The sequence below is a fragment of the Monodelphis domestica genome, chromosome 2, assembly GCF_027887165.1.
Source record: "Monodelphis domestica isolate mMonDom1 chromosome 2, mMonDom1.pri, whole genome shotgun sequence".
NCBI lineage: Eukaryota > Metazoa > Chordata > Mammalia > Didelphimorphia > Didelphidae > Monodelphis > Monodelphis domestica.
The window spans coordinates 173,679,692-173,699,722 of NC_077228.1; the positions used below are offsets into that span (position 1 = coordinate 173,679,692).

The 20,031-nt window shown below is 40.1% G+C and overlaps 2 protein-coding genes across 2 annotated transcripts; one reads left to right on the forward strand and one right to left on the reverse strand.

Annotated features, from left to right (window-relative positions):
- Positions 1-1,600: 1,600 nt before the first annotated feature.
- Positions 1,601-5,755, forward strand: LOC103098930 (protein S100-A12). The gene is made up of 3 exons (XM_007481917.3): positions 1,601-1,650; positions 4,337-4,495; positions 5,514-5,755. Exons 2-3 carry the CDS (start codon positions 4,358-4,360, stop codon positions 5,718-5,720), a joined length of 345 nt encoding a protein of 114 aa, XP_007481979.1. The 5' UTR covers positions 1,601-1,650; positions 4,337-4,357; the 3' UTR covers positions 5,721-5,755.
- A 4,500-nt stretch (positions 5,756-10,255) lies between these two features.
- LOC100019177 (protein S100-A9) lies at positions 10,256-13,152 on the reverse strand. Its single transcript, XM_001372078.4, has 3 exons — positions 13,042-13,152; positions 12,384-12,539; positions 10,256-10,680 (listed from the first exon to the last, which is right to left on the reverse strand). The coding sequence occupies exons 2-3, from the start codon at positions 12,525-12,527 to the stop codon at positions 10,447-10,449; spliced, it is 378 nt and encodes a 125-aa protein (XP_001372115.3). The 5' UTR covers positions 12,528-12,539; positions 13,042-13,152; the 3' UTR covers positions 10,256-10,446.
- Positions 13,153-20,031: the final 6,879 nt, after the last annotated feature.

Sequence of the window (20,031 nt, forward strand, 5' to 3'; positions counted from 1 at the left end):
CATTCCTGCTAGTTAGGGGGAATAAAATGGGAACTAGACATTTCTGACCATCCCTGGGCCTCAGACTTCATAGACACAAGAATGAATCTTTTCTTTCCTTTTTTTGTTTTTGTTTCAGATAGCCCTTAGTGGGTTGGACTGGGAACCTTACCGTCATTTATAGTAGTAGCATTTTAATTTTTTTAACATTCTTAAAAAACTTTTTTGAGTTCCAAGTTCTCTCCCTTCCTCCCTGCCCTCTTTCCATCAAAGACTCCAACCCTATGCCCTCCCTAAGATGGCAATCAATCTGACATGGATTTTACATGTACAATAATGTAAAACATTTGTACATATTAGTCATGTGGTAGAAGAGATCTCAAACAAAAATAATGATAATAAGAAAAGTGAAATACATTATGTAGCGCTCTGCAATCGGACTCCATGAATTCTTTCTCTGTAGTCAGGTGGCAGTATTTATCATGAGTCTCTGGGATCATGTTGAATCACTACATTGCTGAGAATAACTAGGTTATTCACAATTGATCATTTTATAACATTGCTGTTTTGTGTACACTATTCTGGTTCTGCTCACTTCACTTTTCATCAGTTCACTTAAGAATTTCCAGGTTTTTCTAAAACAATCCTGCTCATGATTTCTTATAGCACAATAGTTTTCCATTACAATGATACACCACAACTTGTTTGACCGTTCCCCAATTGATGGATGACCCCTCAATTTCCAATTTTGCCATCACAAAATAGCTGTGACAAGTACATTTGAGTAGTGTTGTTACTGGATCAAAGAGTATGCACAGTTTTAGAGTTCTTTGGGTATAATGAGTCAGACTTTTAAGGAAGGACTTAGAAATGGGACCTCTCAGTGTAATCGCTATCGAGGTTCAGTGTTCCTTTTTATAACTGTTCAAATCCGTATCTACTATCCCCATATGAGATTATTTTTGGATGGGAAACGAGTTTATCGTCTTGATTTAACTGATTTCATTTCAGGCTTCCCTTTTGTAGCTGAGTAGTTATTCTATAAATTGTTTTTTCCATGACAAGTGGTATAGTTTAATAATAATATGTGTGTTCCCCAAATCTAGTAAACTTCCAGTGATGTGTGTGCCTCGCAGTTTTGGTAAACGGTAATGACACCTGTCCCCCAGACTTGGTAAACCATTGCTGATGGCTCTCTCTCTCTGTGTATGTGCTGGTATGTTTCCTAGATTTGTTCAACAAATGCTAATAAAGTAGGTCTTTCAAATCTGGGGAAAATAACTGGTAGGCACTTGCTAATGAGTTAGCTCTGACTTATAGTTTCCTCTAATACAAACTTAGGCAATTAATGACAAATCCAAATTTGGGTATAATTGGCCAATACATAGTATAACTAGAACTCTGAAAAGCCCCCTGGGGGCACTCAGCCTTCAGCTTGATCGCCTCAGCCTTCAGCTTGATCGACATACCTTCGGACTCTCAGAGAAACTGCTGGACGATCTCCATAAATAGGTAAACATTTGGAAATTGCTTTTAAGTAAATCAGAGAGATGTTGCCTAATCAAGAAGCCCAGAGGCCAAGTCACTAATCTCTATATAAGTTATTTGGGTCCTGAGCCAGCCACTGGTTCCTGTTCCTTTTCAGAGCGCCATTCTCCTGTCTCTCTCCAGGTAAACCTCCTTAACTTGATCCTGTAGAATGGAATCTGTATTATAGGATAATATATGTACAACCTAAATCATATTATCTACCTTCTTGGGGAGGGAGGGGAAAGGAAAGAATGAGACAGATTCTTAAATGTCATTAATAATGAGAATTTGTTTCACCTGGAGTCATTTTTATCTATTACAATTTGTTATATATTTATAACACAGCCTATTATTATATTATCATTTGTTACTGTAGCAGCCTGCTGCTACAAGGTCTTATTGTGCGGGTTGAGCACCTGAAAGGGAAGCGGGGACTGAGGGAATTCTGGTGAAAGGGTTGAAGATCAGGGGAGAAAGGACATAGGTAGAGAATCAGACACAAGGACACAGGATTATTCTTCAGCATCACGTGCAGCCTATTAGCTCCTCCTCTGATGGTCAGAGAGGGTCAGACAGTAGAACTGATTTTTATTGAGGTTTTAAGCAATGGGGGATGTGGGATTGTCAAACAGGTGGTGTGATAGAAACATTAGCATCATATTGTAATGGCTACAAGACAAAAGAAAGGATACCAACCTAGTGGCATAGACGGTGCCCAGACCAGAAGCTCAATTGGAAGTCCTGCTTCCTCTACAGCCCTGGCACCATCTCACTCAAATGCTGAGTGTGTGTCTTTGCCATTACAAAGAAGCTATAGAAATTCATGCCAGCCTTCCAGACTGCAGACGAGGGGAGAGGTTTGAGTTCTACAACATTTGAGCCCCATTCAAGTTACGGATTCAGAAATCAATTGTGTGAAATATTAGAAACATGTCCATAAGTCTGACTCATGAACACTTTGCTCAGGCAGTCGGCTTCTGAGTACATACTTTCACGACTCATTTATATCTGGAAACCTACCGTTACACAGTATATTATGTTAAATGTGTAAAAATAAATGGTAGCAACAACAACAACAAAATAAAAATAGGCTTTAAAGGGCTGGTTTGCTCACATTTTGAATGGACCAATTGGTTTGTCACAGCCCAGTTAGATGGAAGTTTGGATCCATTTTAGTGCCCAAGTAGATACACTGTGGAGATGAGATCTGACTTCAAGGTCTAACACTTCATAGTTATGTGGTCTTTTTTTTTTTTAAACCCTAACCTTCTGTCTTGGAATCAATACTGTGTATTGGCTAAAAGGCAGAAGAGTGGTAAAGGCTAGGCAATGGGGGTCAAGTGACTTGCCCAGGGTCACACAGCTGGGAAGTGTCTGATGCCAGATTTGAACCCAGGACCTTCTGTCTCTAGGTCTGGCTCTCAATCCACTGAGCTACCCAGCTGCCCCCCAGAGTTATGTGATCTTATACAAATTGGTTTATTTCTCTGGGCCACAGTGGTCTTAGGGGAATTGAAATTGTCCTCAGTACCCTTTAAGGTCTCTCCCAACCCTAACAGTGGTGCTCTGACAGGCCCAGGGTCCCCAAGCAGGGGAGGACTAATCCTAACAATTGGCCAGATGGGAGAGTGCCTTTCAGGTCAATTGTGCCTGGCTAAGGCGATGGGGCCTGCTTACCCAGAGAATCATTCCTAGAGAAATTCAAATGAACAGCAAAGTCTCAATACCCGAACTTGTCTACACTAATAAATAAAGATGTAAAGGAAACTTCAGAGCAGGGATAACAACAGTAAGAACACTGACATTTTAGTGATTTGATAATATTGCCCCCCCCTTTCTGTCTGTCTCTGCCTGTCTTTCTGTCTGTCTGTCTGTCCATCTTGGAAGGGGAGTACAAATACTAATACTTTTATCCAACCAAAGGAAGCAGCTATTTTTCCTGCCTGTGAGTAGTCCAAGGAAGATTAAATGAAAAAGAATCCCAGGGCAGCCATTTCTCCCATCTGAAAGTACTGAACAAGATGAGAAGAAAGACTGACTCCAAAGGCAATAATAGTAGCATGAATGAGTTCACCAAAGATCATTGACTTCAGGCTTTTGAATTCAAGGTCTGATTCCTAAGTTCACCCAGGCTGCTTCCCATTCAGAGCAGGAAACTTGCTTTTCCAGGGATTTACCTTGGGAGGCTTTTTCCAAAAATTGCCTTCTTTAAAACCCCCTTTAAGCTGCCAGAAGGAGGCAATTCATGTGCAGGTGTGTGCATTTGCATGTGTTTGTGTGTGTGCATACATGTACATGCCTGTATAGAACGGAGTTGGGAGTGGGATGGGAAGAAGTAAGCCCTAGATTTAACTTCAACACAGCCGATTTAAGGCTGATAACCTGAAAGGAAAGAATCAGGAAATGGTCTAGGCACAGCCCAGCCCTTCCAGCCCAGATAGAAAATCTAGGGAACAGAGGAGCCAAGGCTTAAGCAAGGAGAAGCACAGGATGATAATAATCAATGATAGTAATAACTAGCATTTATGGAGCAATTAATATTCATAATTTACTTTAGGTATGGCATCGCACTTTACATATGTTATGAATTTCATTTAATCCTCACAACAACCCTGGGAGGAAGGTGCTATTATTATTTCCATTTTACATATGAGGAAATTGAGGCAGGCAGACAGAGGTTAAGTGACTTGCCTAGGATTCCACAGCTAGTAAATGTCTGAGGCCAGACTAGGTCCAGTAGTCTCTATCTACTTAGCCGACTGGTCACAGATTAGACTTTTAGAGGAAACCAGGTATACCTGTTTATCTGTGTTCTCTCCCCTCTTAGGTTTCTGGAAGATTTGTAAAGATGACTGACCTGGAAAATGCCATGGAAAAGTTAATTAATATCTTCCACCAATACTCTGTGAGGGTAGGGGATTTTGACAAGCTTTCCTTAAGCGAGTTCAGTAAGTTGGTGAAGGAGCAATTTCCCACCTGGGTTAAGGTAGGTAGAATCATACTTGGGTTTGGTCAATTGCTCTGATACTTCCAGGAATGACCTAGGGTTCCTTTCCACATGATTTCAGCATCCTAAGTGAGCTCAATGCTTGGATGATATTTTTATTTTGGCCTGGGTGCTCTGAATCCTTTTCTGTTCTAAGTCAGGTGTCCCCAAACTTTTTATACAGGGGGCCAGTTCACTGTCCCAGTAACAATCCCCCAGAGGGCTGGACTATAAAAACCCAACCCTAACCATAACCGTAACCATAAGCCTAACCCTAACCCTAATCGGGCAGCAGTATATGCAGTATAGAATCCCCTCCCCCAGATCGCCACTCACCATGCTGACATCTTCCATTGTGCAGCCACATAGTCCTTTGAGTGGCACATCAATCTGAGGTGCCACTGAAAGGATTATGTCACTGGAAGTAGTACTGTATGTGAGTGATACCACACTTTGTGGTGCCGCCACATACACTGCTCCTCTCACTGACCACCAGTGAAAGAGGTGCCCCTTCTGGAAGTGTGGTGGGGGTTGGATACATGGCCTTAGGGAGCTTCATGTGGCCCATGGGCTATAGTTTGGGGACCCCTATTCTAAGTATTAACCCCTATGTTCTAAGCTGGATATGATGGGAGTAGGAGTGGGGTGGGAGGAGGGAGGAATTCACCAAAAACTGATTGTGGGCCTTGGTGGGTAGGATTGGGGGAAGGGGAGAATCTTGAGGCAGGTTTAACAAAAGAAATCTTCCTCTCTCTCTCTCTCTCTCTCTCTCTCTCTCTCTCTCTCTCTCCTCTCTTTCTCTCTCTCTGTCTCTCTTTTTCTTTTTTTCTTGCTTCTTTCTTTCTTCCTTCCTTCCTTTTTACCACAATTTCTCTCATAATTAATTAATCCAAGGCTCCAGATGTCACAGAAATAGATATGGAGAAGGGAAGACACCAGGGTAATGAATATGTCTGGAGAATATTGGAGAAATGTATTAAGCTTTGTGGACATGTTTTCCTATAATCTTTCCTTCTAGAAACCTACAGATCCAGAATCTATGAAAATTGTTTTACAAAGTTTTGATGAAAATAAAGATAGAGAGATGGACTTCGAAGAGTTCATGAAAATGCTGGTCCCAAACATTTTCATGAGGGCAATCATCATCACTGAGAATCTGCCCATCCATCCCTGTCTTATATCACCAGATGAGGTTCCTCTTCAAACCAGTCAAAACTTTAAATGACTTGGGGGGCGGAGGGGTCAAGTCTGAAAATAAAGACTCCTAAAAGTTCTTTCCAGTTCCCTTTTGTGTGTTTGTGTGTGTGTTTTTTTCCTTTTCTCACTGAGTTGCTTCCTCAGCTCTCTTCTTGATCCACATGCTTTCTGACTTTTTTGCTCCCTCATGAAAAAATTAAGCAAGATTTTCATGCACCTGAGCAGAAAAGAATGGATTGGGGTGGAGGTATGTGTGAGGGGTGAGGGAGGAGATGGGTGAAGGAGAGAGAGGTTGGGGAGGAAGAGAATGATAGATCCTTCAATGAAAATCTATAAAATTGTGTGAAATTGGTGATGAATTGGGGGCAGTTGGGTAGCCAATGGATAGAGTGCCAGAGCTAGAGATAGGAGGTCCTCAATATATAAATGTAGTTCAGTTTCTAGGCTTCCCTTGTGCTCTTTGAGACTTCTCCTTTGCCCTAGCTAGTAGCATAAATAATATAATGGCCTGCCTACTGGGGAGAGGAGGTTAGGAAAAGGAGTCAGGTAGTAGTAAGTTTCATCAGAGACTGGACAATCACATAACAGAAGCAGTAGAGAAGGGATTCATACATTGGTTAGGGAGCTGGACTAGATGACTGATGAGTTCTTTTCCAATCTTAGAGGTGTATGAAATAGTGATGGTTTCCCAAGAGCTTACCAGAAGCAGTAGCCCTGACTTTCAACAGTTTCTGGTGGGGAAATCTTACACAAGAATATCACAAGCCCTGTTTTGAAGTAAACTCCAGAATACAATCCCACCTCAGCTCCCTAGGGTTGCTAAATATTTTTGAAAAGAAAAAAAATCCCCTGTCTTGGATTTTGACATTCTAGTTACTGAAGTGAAAAATAGGGTTGATCAAGACAAGTTTCTCAACTGGATCCTGCTCAATCCTTACACTATACTCACTGCCATGGACTTCCCTTTAGGTCTATAGTTTAAGCCCCCATCCATGGGGTCCCAGAAAATTGTGTCAGATAAGGTCCCAGAAGATATGAATGGGAATGGATCAGGCTTTTTTTTTTTTATCTTCGAATGTCCCTAGCTGAAGATTATCACCTTGTTGCTTAAAACTCACCTCTTTGATTACTTGGAATTTCTTCTCCTCTTCCTTGCAGTTCTTTTCTTTTCCTCCTTTCTGCTAGTTAAGATCCTACTTATCCTTCAAGGACTGGCTCATGCAATCTCCTCCATAAAGTCTCTTCTCATCACTCCACCCCAATGTAGTTTTCTTTTTTCAAAACTCCCAAGAATTTATTGCCTGGTACTACTCATGGGGTGTTTATCATGGTCTTGTGTTATGAATGGTCTTTTTTATTTTAGTCTTGTATCCCTAATTAGTTTATCAACCTCATGAAGATGCCCCACATTCCCCTCAGTGTCTAGAATGATCTGTAGCAATTTTTTGACAAGTGAATTTAAAAAAAACCAGCAACTAGCATTACAGAGTGTTTTAAGGTTTGTAAATTACAAATATTATTTTGTTTGATCCTCACTATAACCCTGGGATGTAGGTGCTATTTCTAGGCTCATTTTACAGACAAGGAAATGGAGACCAGGAAAGTTTACGTGAATTGTCCAGAGTCATACAATTTATAAATTTCTAAGGGTAGATTTGAACTCAGATCTTCCTGATTCTAGGTTCAGCACTCTATCTACTGTACACCTTGCTGGTACCATCTCTTGTTTAACTTTCTGTGCATCATCTACTATTAGTGGTCAGAGCTTAATATCCATCTTCTCCGTTTCCAGAAATACCACTTTTCATCAACCTGGAGTATCCATGATCTGCTATCAATCAGTATGTGAATTCAAGGAAGGATGTCTCATATTGATGCTTCTTGGAATCATACTTTGGCTCTTGTTAGGAAGGGCAGCATCAAAATTGGAGCAATCAATGGCAAATTCTTCTTTATCTCAATGAATCCATGATCTCATCTGTAAGGGCACTTGTTCCACTGGACAAATCATGGCCCTTCTTTTCAGATATCCTTCTATGCTTTCTCATCCTGTGAGATTCTTGTCCGAGCCTCTTCACTGAAAGCTTCATAAAGCATTTAGACTAGATACTTCCTTCCTCTGTCAGCCAGAGACCAGGGCAACACTGGGGCTGTGGTCCTTCCTGATCATTCAGAGAGAGTCCAAACACCACCATGTTCATGATCTCTAGCCCCTGCCAAAACAGAACAGCAACTGGTTGCCCCACAACGTCCCATAGCTCACTCTCTATAGCAATATGTAGCTTCAGCTAACATTTGTATAATGCTTTCTGGTTTGAAAAACCCTTTATATGCATAATCTCAACTGATCCCTTGCTTCCCTTTGTATAATCTGGAAATGTCACTGACTGCAAGAAATTTATGAGTTTGCTTATATGATTCCATATAATCATAATACCAGTTGTGTGATTCTGAGCAAATAATTTAACCCCTGTGCCTCGGTTTCATCATTCATAGAATGTGTGTATGTGTGTGTGTGTGTAATATTAGTACCTACAGGGGGAAGCTAGTGGATTGAGAGCCAGATCTAGAGATGGGAGATCCCAGGCTCAATTAGACATTTTCTAGTTGCATGACCCTAGGCAAGTCACTTAACTCCTATTGCCTAGCCCTTAACACTCTTCTACTTTGGAATCAGTACACAGTAGTGATTTTAAGATGGAAGGTAAGGGTTTAAAACAATTTAGCACCTATTTCCCAGGGTTGTTCTAAGGATCAATTGAGATAGCATTTGTAAAGTGCTTTGCAAATCTTTAAACACTCTGTGGTGTTTAAGTCCACACATACACACATACACATGTAGCTCTTAATGACATCAATGATTAAATATTAACACCATTAATAATAAATTATTAAGGTCAGCAATTATATGCTAATAACCAATAATTTGTTGGTAATAATAAACAACTGTTGTTGCTATTAACAAGAGGAGAGGGGGAGAGAGGGAGACTGAGAGCAAGAGAAGGCAAAAAAGAGAAAGAGAGAGAGCAGGAGAAAGAAGAAAGAGAAAAAATACAGAGGGAAAGAGGAAGAAGAGGGGCTGGTCATTTTCAAAGATGAGAGGGGATATTTGTGGAAAATCAGAAAGAAATCAGAAAGAAATGTTGAGTTCAAGAAGAGTATATTTCATTTCCAGAACTCTTTTTAAAAATATCAAACAATCCTCACTCCCCTCCAATTCTCAAATATTTTGTGTTCTAGTTTTTACTCAACTTCTGTGGCATGTCTCCACTATCCTTCCTCAACCATCCTTCTGCCTCTTGCTCCTTGCCCCACCACTGGCAAATTCCTTCTTGCATATCAGACTATTTGAGCAAGTTTCCTCCTAGATGACTAGATCTAGTCCAGATTTCCTCATTTTACAAGCATGGAAATTGATGTCTAGAGAGGATAAATGACTTGTCCTAGCTCGTGTGGCAAGATAACAGTAGAATAAGACCTAGAACCCATATCTCCTGAGTCCTAGTTCAGTGCTCTTGCCTTGTCATGACACAGTCTAAGCTAATCACCTTTTCCAGAGTGACTCTGGAGGTAAAGGGGAAGATACTAACTGATGACCCAAGAGAAAGATCAGTTCTGGCATAAACTCTCAGTCTTACAGGTATAGACCATAGGCAAGATTATCCCATATTGGGGGCTTACGGGTTGCAATGTGAGGGGATGGACTCCTTTAGTTCTCTCTGTGAATGTATTTTTAGGGAGTACCTCAACTTTGGAACAGTAGAAAAATCTCTGGACTCAGGGTCAAGGGACGTAGGTTCAATTTGTTAGCTGAGTAGTCTTGGGCAAATAACTACTTTTCTGAGCTTTGGTTTTTTTCACTCTTAAAAAGAGTAGGCTGGACTAGAAGGTTTTAAGGTTCCTTCCAGCTCTAAATACATTATCTGTGTGGCTGTGATCTAATCATATCTTCTACTCTCCTACAAGCAATCTTGGCTACAACCAAATTAATTTCTAAATATTCTATTTTTTCTCTTCTAATATTTGCTAAATATTCTTTGGAATTTTCCCAATCTGTCCCTTGCTTATATTATATACTCTCAACAACATAGGATGCCTTTTCCCTACTATTCCACAATGAGAATCCTGCCCATGTGTTAAGACTCAGCTTATATACTACCTCCTCTGGGATGCATTCTCTGATTCCCCCAGCCCATGATGAATTCTCTCCTCCCCAGAACTCCCTTAGCTCTCATGGGTTGTATTGTTCATTTGCCCCACATTTTCTGCCTTATGCTGTTAAGGTATATTATTAACCTTTTCTCCCCATCGAGATGGTAAACTACTACTACTAGGGATAGCTACTAATTCTGATACGTTTTTCTATCTTTGAATTTCCAACAGTAACTGGTACTTGATGAGAGTTCAATAGATGTATTGACTGATGGACAGATTTAGATGGCAAATCACTGTTTGAAGGGGATAGTGAGGTAGAATTGGTGTGAGTATTGCCCAATGGACAAAGAGCTTTGGGGGCATTGGGCTGAGGAGGAGGGGGTAATGAAGAACCAGAAGAACCAACGATTCAAAGGAAAACTTTATTGTCCCCTAGTTATATTGCTAAGGTCATCAGGACCCAGCACCCCTTTCCCTATTATTTTTTGTACTTCTTTTGGCTCTATGGAGTCAAAGCACTTCCTTGGGGGTGGGAAGATAGGGGTAGGAGATGATTGAAGGGTGAATGTGAGGGGAAGGGAGGTTTTGCCTCACCACCATCAGTGGGAGTGCCCGTGCCCATGCCCACTGCCACAGCTTGAGCCCCCTTTTCCCTCAAGGCCAGGCCCATGACTGTGGTGATCTTTGTCAGGTGCATTCTCATGCATCTTTTCATGGGTGGCCATGGTCAATCTTGCCATCATCATGGAGAACTCTTTGAAGTCAACCTGACCATTTTGATTTGTGTCTAGCTCCTGCATGAGATGCTTAACATCCTGTAGGTCCTTGGCATTCTGAGAGAGAGGAAAGAAAGATATAGGATTGGTCACTAAAAGAAATAAGGTAAAGAACAAGATAATCCATAGCCCAGGTCCCCTGGCAGTGATACTGATTCTGTTGGACATCCATTTGGAAATCCCATACTGAGTGTACATGTCAGTGAGAATAATCCTTAAGAATCCAGAGCTATGGTATTATATCACTATGAGGCAATATCAATGCCATCCATCTACTGTAAATAATAATAATAATAACAGTAATGATAACACCAGTCCCTAGTGATAGGGATTATGACAAAATAAGACCACCTTAAAATTGTATAGCAACTTCAACTATGTAGAGGGTTTTCCTAGCTAGTCCATCTGTGATACAGCAGACTTGGAATCTACACTTGACAATAATATAATATTATTAATATTAAGATAATTTAAAAAATAGCTATCATTTATATAGCACTTTAAGGATTGTAAAGTATTTCCCATGTGTTATCTCACTTAAGTCTCACAACAATTCTGTGAGGTAGGTGCTACAACTAGTCCCATTTTGCAGAAGAGGAAACAGACTAAGAAAAGTTAGGTGACTTGCCTAAGATAAGTGGCTGCATCAGGACTTGAACTCAGATTCTTTACAATGCTCTATCTAGTGCTCTTTCTACTATACTGGTGGTGTCAAACTTACATGAAAGTGTATCCCTAATGGAATGACTTAGAAAACCACAAATAAACAAAATTTATGTTGTGTTCTAGTCTTACTTATTTTGTTAAACTTTTCACAATTATATTTTCATCTGGCTCCAGGCACTCTATACAGCAGGCAGCCCACCTCTTAGCTGCTGTGCTAACTATATAATCACAGGCCAGTCATCTAATCACTTAGGACCTCAGTTTCCTCATCTGTAAAATGGGGGTAATAGTAGTGATAGCATCTATCTCACAGGGTTGTTGTGAGGTTTACATGAGATAATTAATGTAAAGAACACTCCAAACCTTAAAGTGTTATATAGTATTACTATTGTTACTTCTTGGAGAAAAAAACAAACCCAAGGGTCTCACCTAAACCTTGGGCCATAGTCTCATTTCTCCTGATCAGGACCAACTCACTTCTGCCCTGCCACAACATCCAGTTTTTCTAAACACATTTCCATACCCTGTCTGTGATCTCACAGTTTCTGTCCTTGTACTAGCCCTGGGATGAAACAGGAATGGGGCTTCTCCTGTTACAGGGCATAGAAAGGAAGGTCTGGAAAATACTGGTGTTAAAGAGGGAGACTTGAATAGTTGAGAGATCCCTGTATTTGGAGTCAGAGGAACTGGCTTTGAATCTAGGTTCTGTTAATAGAGGACTATGAAACCTTTGGTAAGTTGCTATACTTCTTTGACCTTGGTTGGGGGTGTGGGGTATGATAAATTGGACTGGATGACCTCCAAGATCTCTTTCAGTTCCAAATCTAGGAGCCTAAGAGCCTCCATCTGCTGGCTTTGGGATGATAAAAAATAGAGCCAGAGAAATTGATTTCCTGCATCCCTGGTTATCTCATCATGGATGGACTCAAAGAGTGACAGTTTTCTGGGATCACACTGGTGCTCAGAAGGAATATCTAAGAACTCAATCCCCTGCGGTTGTCCCAATAGTCCTGAAGTCCCTGGGATCTTAGTGATATGACACCGTCCTTATTCTAACTCTTCCCACCTTGGCCTCTTTGCCCCCTAGTTCTCACCTTTATGAAATTTGGCAGCTCCTTGGTTATCAGTTGCTTCATTTCTCCCTTGACCAGGGTGTCTGGATTTCCCACCCGGGTAGAATAATGGTGGAAGGTATTAACTATAATGTCCAAGGCTTTTTCCATTGTACAATTTTCCATGGTTTTCTTGGTCTGTATGGAGAAGGAGCATTGTGAGTAGGGGCACTGGAATCTATCTCCTTGTGCCCTGGTCAAGGAAGATTAGGGAATGAGGGAGGGCAACCACACAAAAGGAAACACAAAGATCTGTGCCCATTGGAAACTTGCTGCTTAACTTGAGGAGAGGATTAGGAAGAGATACTCATGTATGATGTCAGTCTTCAGGCTGGTTACATCATGGCTAACAAAGGATGGGGGGGAATGTCCCCATTAAATAGGAGGGGATGGAATGATCCTGACACAGGTAGAATGTGTTAATCAAGGAGGGTTCCCTGAAAGAGGTATCTTTTAAGAAGAATTTGAAGAAATTCAAGGGGACAAAAAGGGGAAGCAGTCCTCCATCTGGGCTTGGGAGATGGAAAATAGCCTGGGTATGAGCTACAGGTTGTTGGGTAGGGCGGGGGAGGGGAGGGAGGGTGATGGTGGCAGTCCTATCTTCCCTGACCCAGAGAAAGCAATGAGCTGTTTGACTTACCACAAGACAGTCTGGAGGACAGCTGGCTAGTTCAGAGAGAGCAATGGAATGAGTGGGGCAGAGCTGACATTTATAGGAGTGCCCCGCTTGGGCCACTGGGCTGTTGCCTCTGGCAGATGATTAGTTCTTTTCCTCAGTGATTGCTTCACAGGTGTGCAGTTTGGTAATTCTGAGCAGGGCTGTCACTGTCCGGAAGGGTGTGGGGAGCAGGGTAGAGGCTGGAGGAAGAGGAAGGGGAACTGTCCACATTTCTTCTTGGTCTTTTTTTTTTTTGTGAAATTCCCAATGATCTCTCCATTCCTCTGCTCTCACTCCCCACCCTCAAGCTGGTTTGGGAAGAAATAAATCAGCCTCAGCCTTTTCAGTAACAGGATCTACAGGCTTTCACCACCCTAAGTGGTCTCAAAGGGCATTTATCTTTTAATTATGTGTATTAGCGTTATCTCTGCATGTTTCTTATTCTTTTAGGGACTCTATGAGGACAGTGCTCATGTCTTTCTTAAACTTCATTTTTTTCCAGTTCCTGGCATAGTGTTCTGAACACAGTAATTTTAATTCATTAATTTGATTTTTAAAAATTAACTTTCTCTTATCTACTAGACCTGGTGGTTAGGTATTAGGGAATATTTGATAATTAGGAAACTTTTTCTTGAGAAGCTTATCTTGTAGATATTTACAAATATTTAAAATATAAGCTAGATTATAAGGGAATAAAATTAGTTTGAAGAGCTGGAGACCTTGTCTGAATTTCTCATTTTGCAGTTGAGGAAAAAAGAAAAAGGAATGGACTTACCCAAGGTGTACAGCTAGTATTCATGAAAGCTAGGACTCAGACACAGATCATGGAATCAGAGATTTAGCATTGGTGACACCATTAGGGATTTAGCTTCAATCTTCCATTATAAATGAAGAAACTGAATTTCAGTATCCAAGGTCACATAGATAATAACTAGCTGAGATAGAATCTGAACTCGGGGTCTTTTGACTTATATCTAATTCTCGTTACTCCTCATTAAGCTTTCTAACTCCAAGAATAATAACCTCTTCATTATAATATACACTGAGGATTATAAAAAGCTTTAAGCATTCAGAGAAAGGAGAGATCTTTTGGACTTGAGGTGGGGTCTTTGTGAGGAGTATTCAGGGAAGGCTCAATGGAGGAGATCATATTTAAGTTGAAAGGGATGGGTAGAATTTGTATGGAAAGGTGGGATGGGGAAGGCATTTTGGCATAGGGGAACTGTGTGAATAAAGACTCTCTTTTGAAAAAGGACTAAGTCAGTGTGGGGAAGACAGCCAGCAGAACATTTTGACTAGAGAAAAAGGGAGGGTTCATACTATATGAAGCTTTGAATGCCAAGCTAAATATGTTTGAAATTGGTCCTGTTTGCGCCCCCCCCCCCCAGTAGTATCTTGGAAGAGGGCACAGATGCATGCTTTTTCAAGTTCACAGATGGCAAGAAGTTGGGAGGAATAGTAAACACAGTGCATGTTTAGGTTCTCAAAATATTTCTGTAAGCTATAAACATAGACTGACTTTTTAGAAGATAACATTTAATAGGAATAAATGTTAAGTTCCACAACTGGGTTCAAAAAGTCAATTTCACAAATGTGGGAATGAGGAGACTTGATTAGAAAATAGTTGATATAAATAAGACCATGGGATTTTAACGAACTGTTGACTCAGAATGAACTGATATGGCATGGTAGCCCAAAAGGCTATGAAGGTTGCATTAATGGAGGTGTCTAGATCAAAGGAAGTGATAGAGAGCAGTGAGGTAGCTCAGTGGATTGAGAGCCAAACCTAGAGATAAGAGGTGCTAGCTTCAAATTTGACCTCAGACACTTCCTAGCTGAGTGACCCTGGGGCAAGTTACTCAACCCCTGTCCTTACTGTTCTTATGCCTTGGAAACAATATATGCTATTCATTCTAAGATGGAAGGTAAGAGTTTTTAATAAAGGAAGATATGATACAAAATCAAAATAGAAGTAGTTCTTTTTCATGTATGGTTTGGACTAGATGCTTCTCTGAGATAACTTCTAACTGTGAAATTATGTGTTTCTGTGGGACCGGAGACCATGCCATATGAGGATTGATAGAAGCAGTTAGGGTTGTTCATCCTGGGAAACCAAAGACTTGGTGGGGTGAGGAAGGCATGATAGTTGGCATTGAACATTTGATGGTTTGTCATGTGTCACAGAGAGCCATATTTCAATTTGACATTCAGAAGAGTCTTACAATTAGAACTGTTCAAAAATGGAATGGCTTGCCTTGGGAAATAGGATTTCTTCATTGAAGGTCTTTTTTTTTTGGTAGAGGTCAAATGATCATTTGTTATATATGTTATAAAGGAGATTTTCATTTAAATTTGGATTAGATTAGGGGTTCTTCACCTATGGGGGGTCCATGAATTTAAAAAAATCCTTGCCTTCTATCTCAATACAATACAATACAATATCTTAATATTGTATATTGGTTCTAAGGCAGAAGAATAGTAAAGGTTAGGTAATGGGAGTTGAGTGACTTGCCCAGGGTCACATAGCCAGGCAGTATCTGAGGCCATATTTGAACCCAGGACCTCTTGCTTCCAGACCTTATTCTTTATCCACCAAGCCATCTAGCTACCAGCTCCCACCCCAATTTATTTTAAAAAGTTATTTTAACAATTCTAATTCAGCATAAGTATTTTATTTTATTCATTGAGAGACATTATTCTGAGGAAGGGTCCATTGGCTTTAGCAGATTTCTGAAGAGTCCCTGAAAAAGGTTAAGAACTCATGACTAGATGGTCACTGCATCAGAAGATGCTTAATAAGAAATGTTAATTGACTGATTGAATCAGCACAAAAATCGCAGAATTTGAGGGTGGGATTTTAGTCCTACTTATACATGAAATACATTTCCATAAATATACCAATAAGTGATCTGATTCAATTAGTGGAGGGTCCATGGAGAAGGATGGGGAAAGGTAAGAATAGGGAGAGAGAAAGGAAGTGATCAGAAGGTAAAATTATAGAGAAGACTTTGAATATCAGGATAGTAGTTCTAGGAGTTGACCTTGAAGACAGTAGAGGGTTGATGGAAGTTTTTGGTCAGAGGATGAGGTAGGATTGGGTTAATTTTATAGGAACTCTACACTAAAGTTATTTTAGTAGGCAGTAGATTCAGTTAGAAGACACTTGCATTTGCCATGAGGCAGTGAAAAAGGGTTAGTGGACATGAGAATGGAAATAAGGGGCCAGATGCAAGAGGCATTGTGAAGGAATGCTCATTTTGTAAATACTTCCTCTTTCCACATAGGCAAAGTGATCTTATTTGGTATCATCCTGTCATTCCATGTGACTCTGTGCTAGTATAGCTGCCTTTGCCAATAATCTCCTGAGGGCTAGACCTTACCTCATAGGCTTCCCAGGTTTCTGTGTAGTGCCCTGAGGAGTATCTGGCATTTCTTGATTTTGGATTTGTATTCATACTGGCATTGGGGTGTGGTGGGGAGACATTATCTTCCTTCCTAATCCCACTTTTCTTCCAAACTTCCCTATTTATGTTGAGGGCAAAAACAACTTTATAGTCACTTGAGGTTCAAAATCTTTGTCATCCTTGACTTTCCTCTCTCTCTTTCCACTCCTATTTGGTTGCCAAGTTTGGGGGGTTCTTCTTCCTCAACATTTCTTTCATCTTTTCCCCACTCTCATGGCTGCTATGCCATCTGAGGTATCATCACTTCTCACCTGTACTATTATAATAACCTCCTTCCTGATTGGAACCTCACCTTCCAATCTGTTTTTTCTCCAATCCACATTCCACACAGTTGCCAAAATGAAATTCCAACAGTGCAAGTCTAATTATATCATTAGCTTTCATGGTTCTCTAGTAAGGAGATAAAATGAGAACTCCTGTGGGGGCAGCTGGGTACCTCAGTGGGTTGAGAGCTAGGCCTAGAGATGGGAGGTCCTAGGTTCAAATCTGACCTCAGACACTTCCCAGCTGTGTGACCCTGGGCAAGTCACTTGACCCCTATTGCCTAGCCCTTACTACTCTTCTGCCTTGGAACCTATACACAGTATTGACTCCAAGACGGAAGGTAAGGGTTTAAAAACAAAACAAAACGCAAACTCTTCATATTGGTATTTAAAGTCCCACCTGACTCCAAAGGATCCCACCAGGCTGATTTCACATTATTCCTTTTCACTCATTATTTATACTAGACATTCTGGTCTTTACTTATGTTACACAGATTTGGCATTCTACCTCCTACTTCTGTGACTTTGTATAGTGTTGTGGGACAATAGAACTGGGGAAACTTGAGTGAATCCCTGTACTACCACAATATCAACAGGGTAGTGTGTGTGTGTGTGTGTGTGTGTGTGTGTGTGTGTGTGTGTGTGTGTTTTGGGGTTGGGGAGAAGCTTCAAGGTTTCATAGGTCAAGATGCAGTGGAGTAACAATCCTACCCAAACTAATTTACTTATTTGGGACCATACCCATCAAACTACCAAAAAACTTTTTTTAGAATTAGAAAAAACAATAACAAAGTTTATTTGGAAGAACAAAAGATCAAGAATATCAAGAGAAATGATGAAAAAAATGCGAAGAACGATGGCTTAGCAGTACCAGATCTTAAACTGTACTATAAAGTAGTGATCATCAAAACACTTTGGTACTGGCTAAAAGACAGAAGGGAGGATCAGTGGAATAGACTTGGGGTAAGTGACCTCAGTAAGAGAGTCTTTGATAAACCTAAAGATCCCAGGTTTTGGGACAAAAATCCACTATTTGACAAAAACTCCTGGGAAAATTGGAAAACAGTATGGGAGAGATTAGGTTTAGATCAACATCACACACCCAACAACCAAGAAAAACTCAGGATGGGTGAATGACTTGAACATAAAGAAGGAAACAATAAGTAAATTAGGAGAACACAGAATAGTTTACTTGTCAGATCTTTGGGAAAGAAAAGATTTTAAGATCAAGCAAGAGTTAGAAAAAGTTACAAAATGCAAAATAGATAATTTTGATTACATTAAATTAAAAAGTTTTTGTACAAACAAAACCAATGCAATCAAAACTAGAAGGAAAGCAACAAATTGTGAAAGAATCTTTATAACAAAAACCTCTGACAAAGGTCTAATCACTCAAATTTATAAGGAACTAAATCAATTGTACAAAAAATCAAGCCATTCCCCAGTTGATAAATGGGCAGGGGACATGAGTAGGCAATTTTCGGATAAAGAAATAAAAACTATTAATAAGCACATGAAAAAGTGTTCTAAATCTCTTATAATCAGAGAAATGCAAATCAAAACAACTGAGGTATCACCTCACACCTAGCAGATTGGCCAACATGACAGCAAAGGAAAGTATTGAATGTTGGAGGGGATGTGGCAAAATTGAGACATTAATGCATTGCTGGTGGAGTTGTGAACTGATCCAACCATTCTGGAGGGCAATTTGGGACTATGCCCAAAGGGCACTAAAAAACTGTCTGCTCTTTGAGCCATCCATAGCACTGCTGGGCTTGTATTTCAAAGAGATAATAAGGAAGAAGATTTGTATTCATAGCCGTGCAGTTTGTGGTGGCAAAAAATTGGAAAACGAGGGGATGCCCTCCAATTGGGGAATGGTTGAACAAATTGTGGTATATGTTGGTGATGGAATACTATTGTGTTCAAAGGAACAATGAACTGGAGGAATTCCATGTGAACTGGAAAGACCTCCAGGAATTGATACAGAATGAAAGGAATAGAACCAGAACACTGTACACAGAGACTGATGCACTGTGATAAATTCAAATGTAATGGACTTCTCTACTCGTAGCAATGCAGTGATCCAGAACTATTTGGAGGGACATATGAGAAAGAACACTATCCACATCCAGAGGAAGAACTGTGGGAAAAGAAACATAGAAGAAAAAGACCCACTTGATCACATGGGTCGGTGGGGCTATGACTGGGAAAGTGAACTCTAAAAGATCACCCTAATGCAAATACTAATAATAAGGAAATGGGTCTTGATCGATGGCACATGTTAAACCCAGTGGAATTGTGCATCATTTATGGGAGGGGGTTGGGGGCAGGGGAGGGAAGGAACATGAGTCTTGTAACCATGGGAAATTATTCTACATCATCTAATTAAATAACATTTTTAAAAAGATGCAGTGGAGTAGATGTGGGGCAGTTTGAGTTCATTTTATCCTCAGGTAGGTTGATTTGGCCAAAGATGTGGGCTTTTGGGGCAGGAAGGTTATAAAAACAATTTCTGGATTTTGACAGACCTCAGGGAACTTGCTTTCAGACTGCTTTGTTCTTACATTATTCTGAGGAAGGGTCCATAGGCTTCAGCTGACTTCAGAAAAGACCTGACACCAACAAAGGTTAAGAACCTGTGGATTAGATGGTCTCTGAATCTGAAGATGCTTAATAAGAAATGCTAAATGACTGAATCACAGTATGGAAATCATAGAATTTGAGAGTGGGATGGTATCTAAATGACCTTCTAGTTCTCTGTATACATGAAAGGAATTTCCATTAACATACCAATCCCAATTTCCCTAATGAATATTGATGCAAAAATTTTAAATAAAATACTAGCAAAGAGATTCAGCATTTTATCACAAGGATAATATACTAAGACCAGGTGATTTTATACCAGGAATTCAGGTATGGCTCAATATTAGGAAAGCTATCAGTATAATTAATGATGTCAGTGACAAAACCAATAGAAACCATATGATTATCTTAATAGATACAGAAAAAGCCTTTGACAAAATACAACACCTATTCCTTATTAAAAACATTAGAAAACATTGGAAAAAAAGGCATTTTCCTTAAAGTAAAAAAGAGCATCTATAGAGTTAGCAAATATTCAATGTAATGGGGTCAAACTCGAACCCTTTCCATGAACATACCACTAAATGATCTGTGATTCAATTAGTTAATTTCCTTGTATGGCTTTTATTTGTTTTTACTTTACTTTCCTGGACTCCTTT

Coding starts and splice junctions, on each gene's coding strand:
- LOC100019177 (XM_001372078.4), bottom strand. CDS start 12,527: ATGGAAAATTGTACAATGGAAAAAGCCTTGGACATTATAGTTAATACC. Junction 10,681..12,383: donor AGCTGCCAAATTTCATAAAG/GTGAGAACTAGG, acceptor CCTCTCTCTCAG/AATGCCAAGGACCTACAGGA.
- LOC103098930 (XM_007481917.3), top strand. CDS start 4,358: ATGACTGACCTGGAAAATGCCATGGAAAAGTTAATTAATATCTTCCAC. Junction 4,496..5,513: donor AATTTCCCACCTGGGTTAAG/GTAGGTAGAATC, acceptor CTTTCCTTCTAG/AAACCTACAGATCCAGAATC.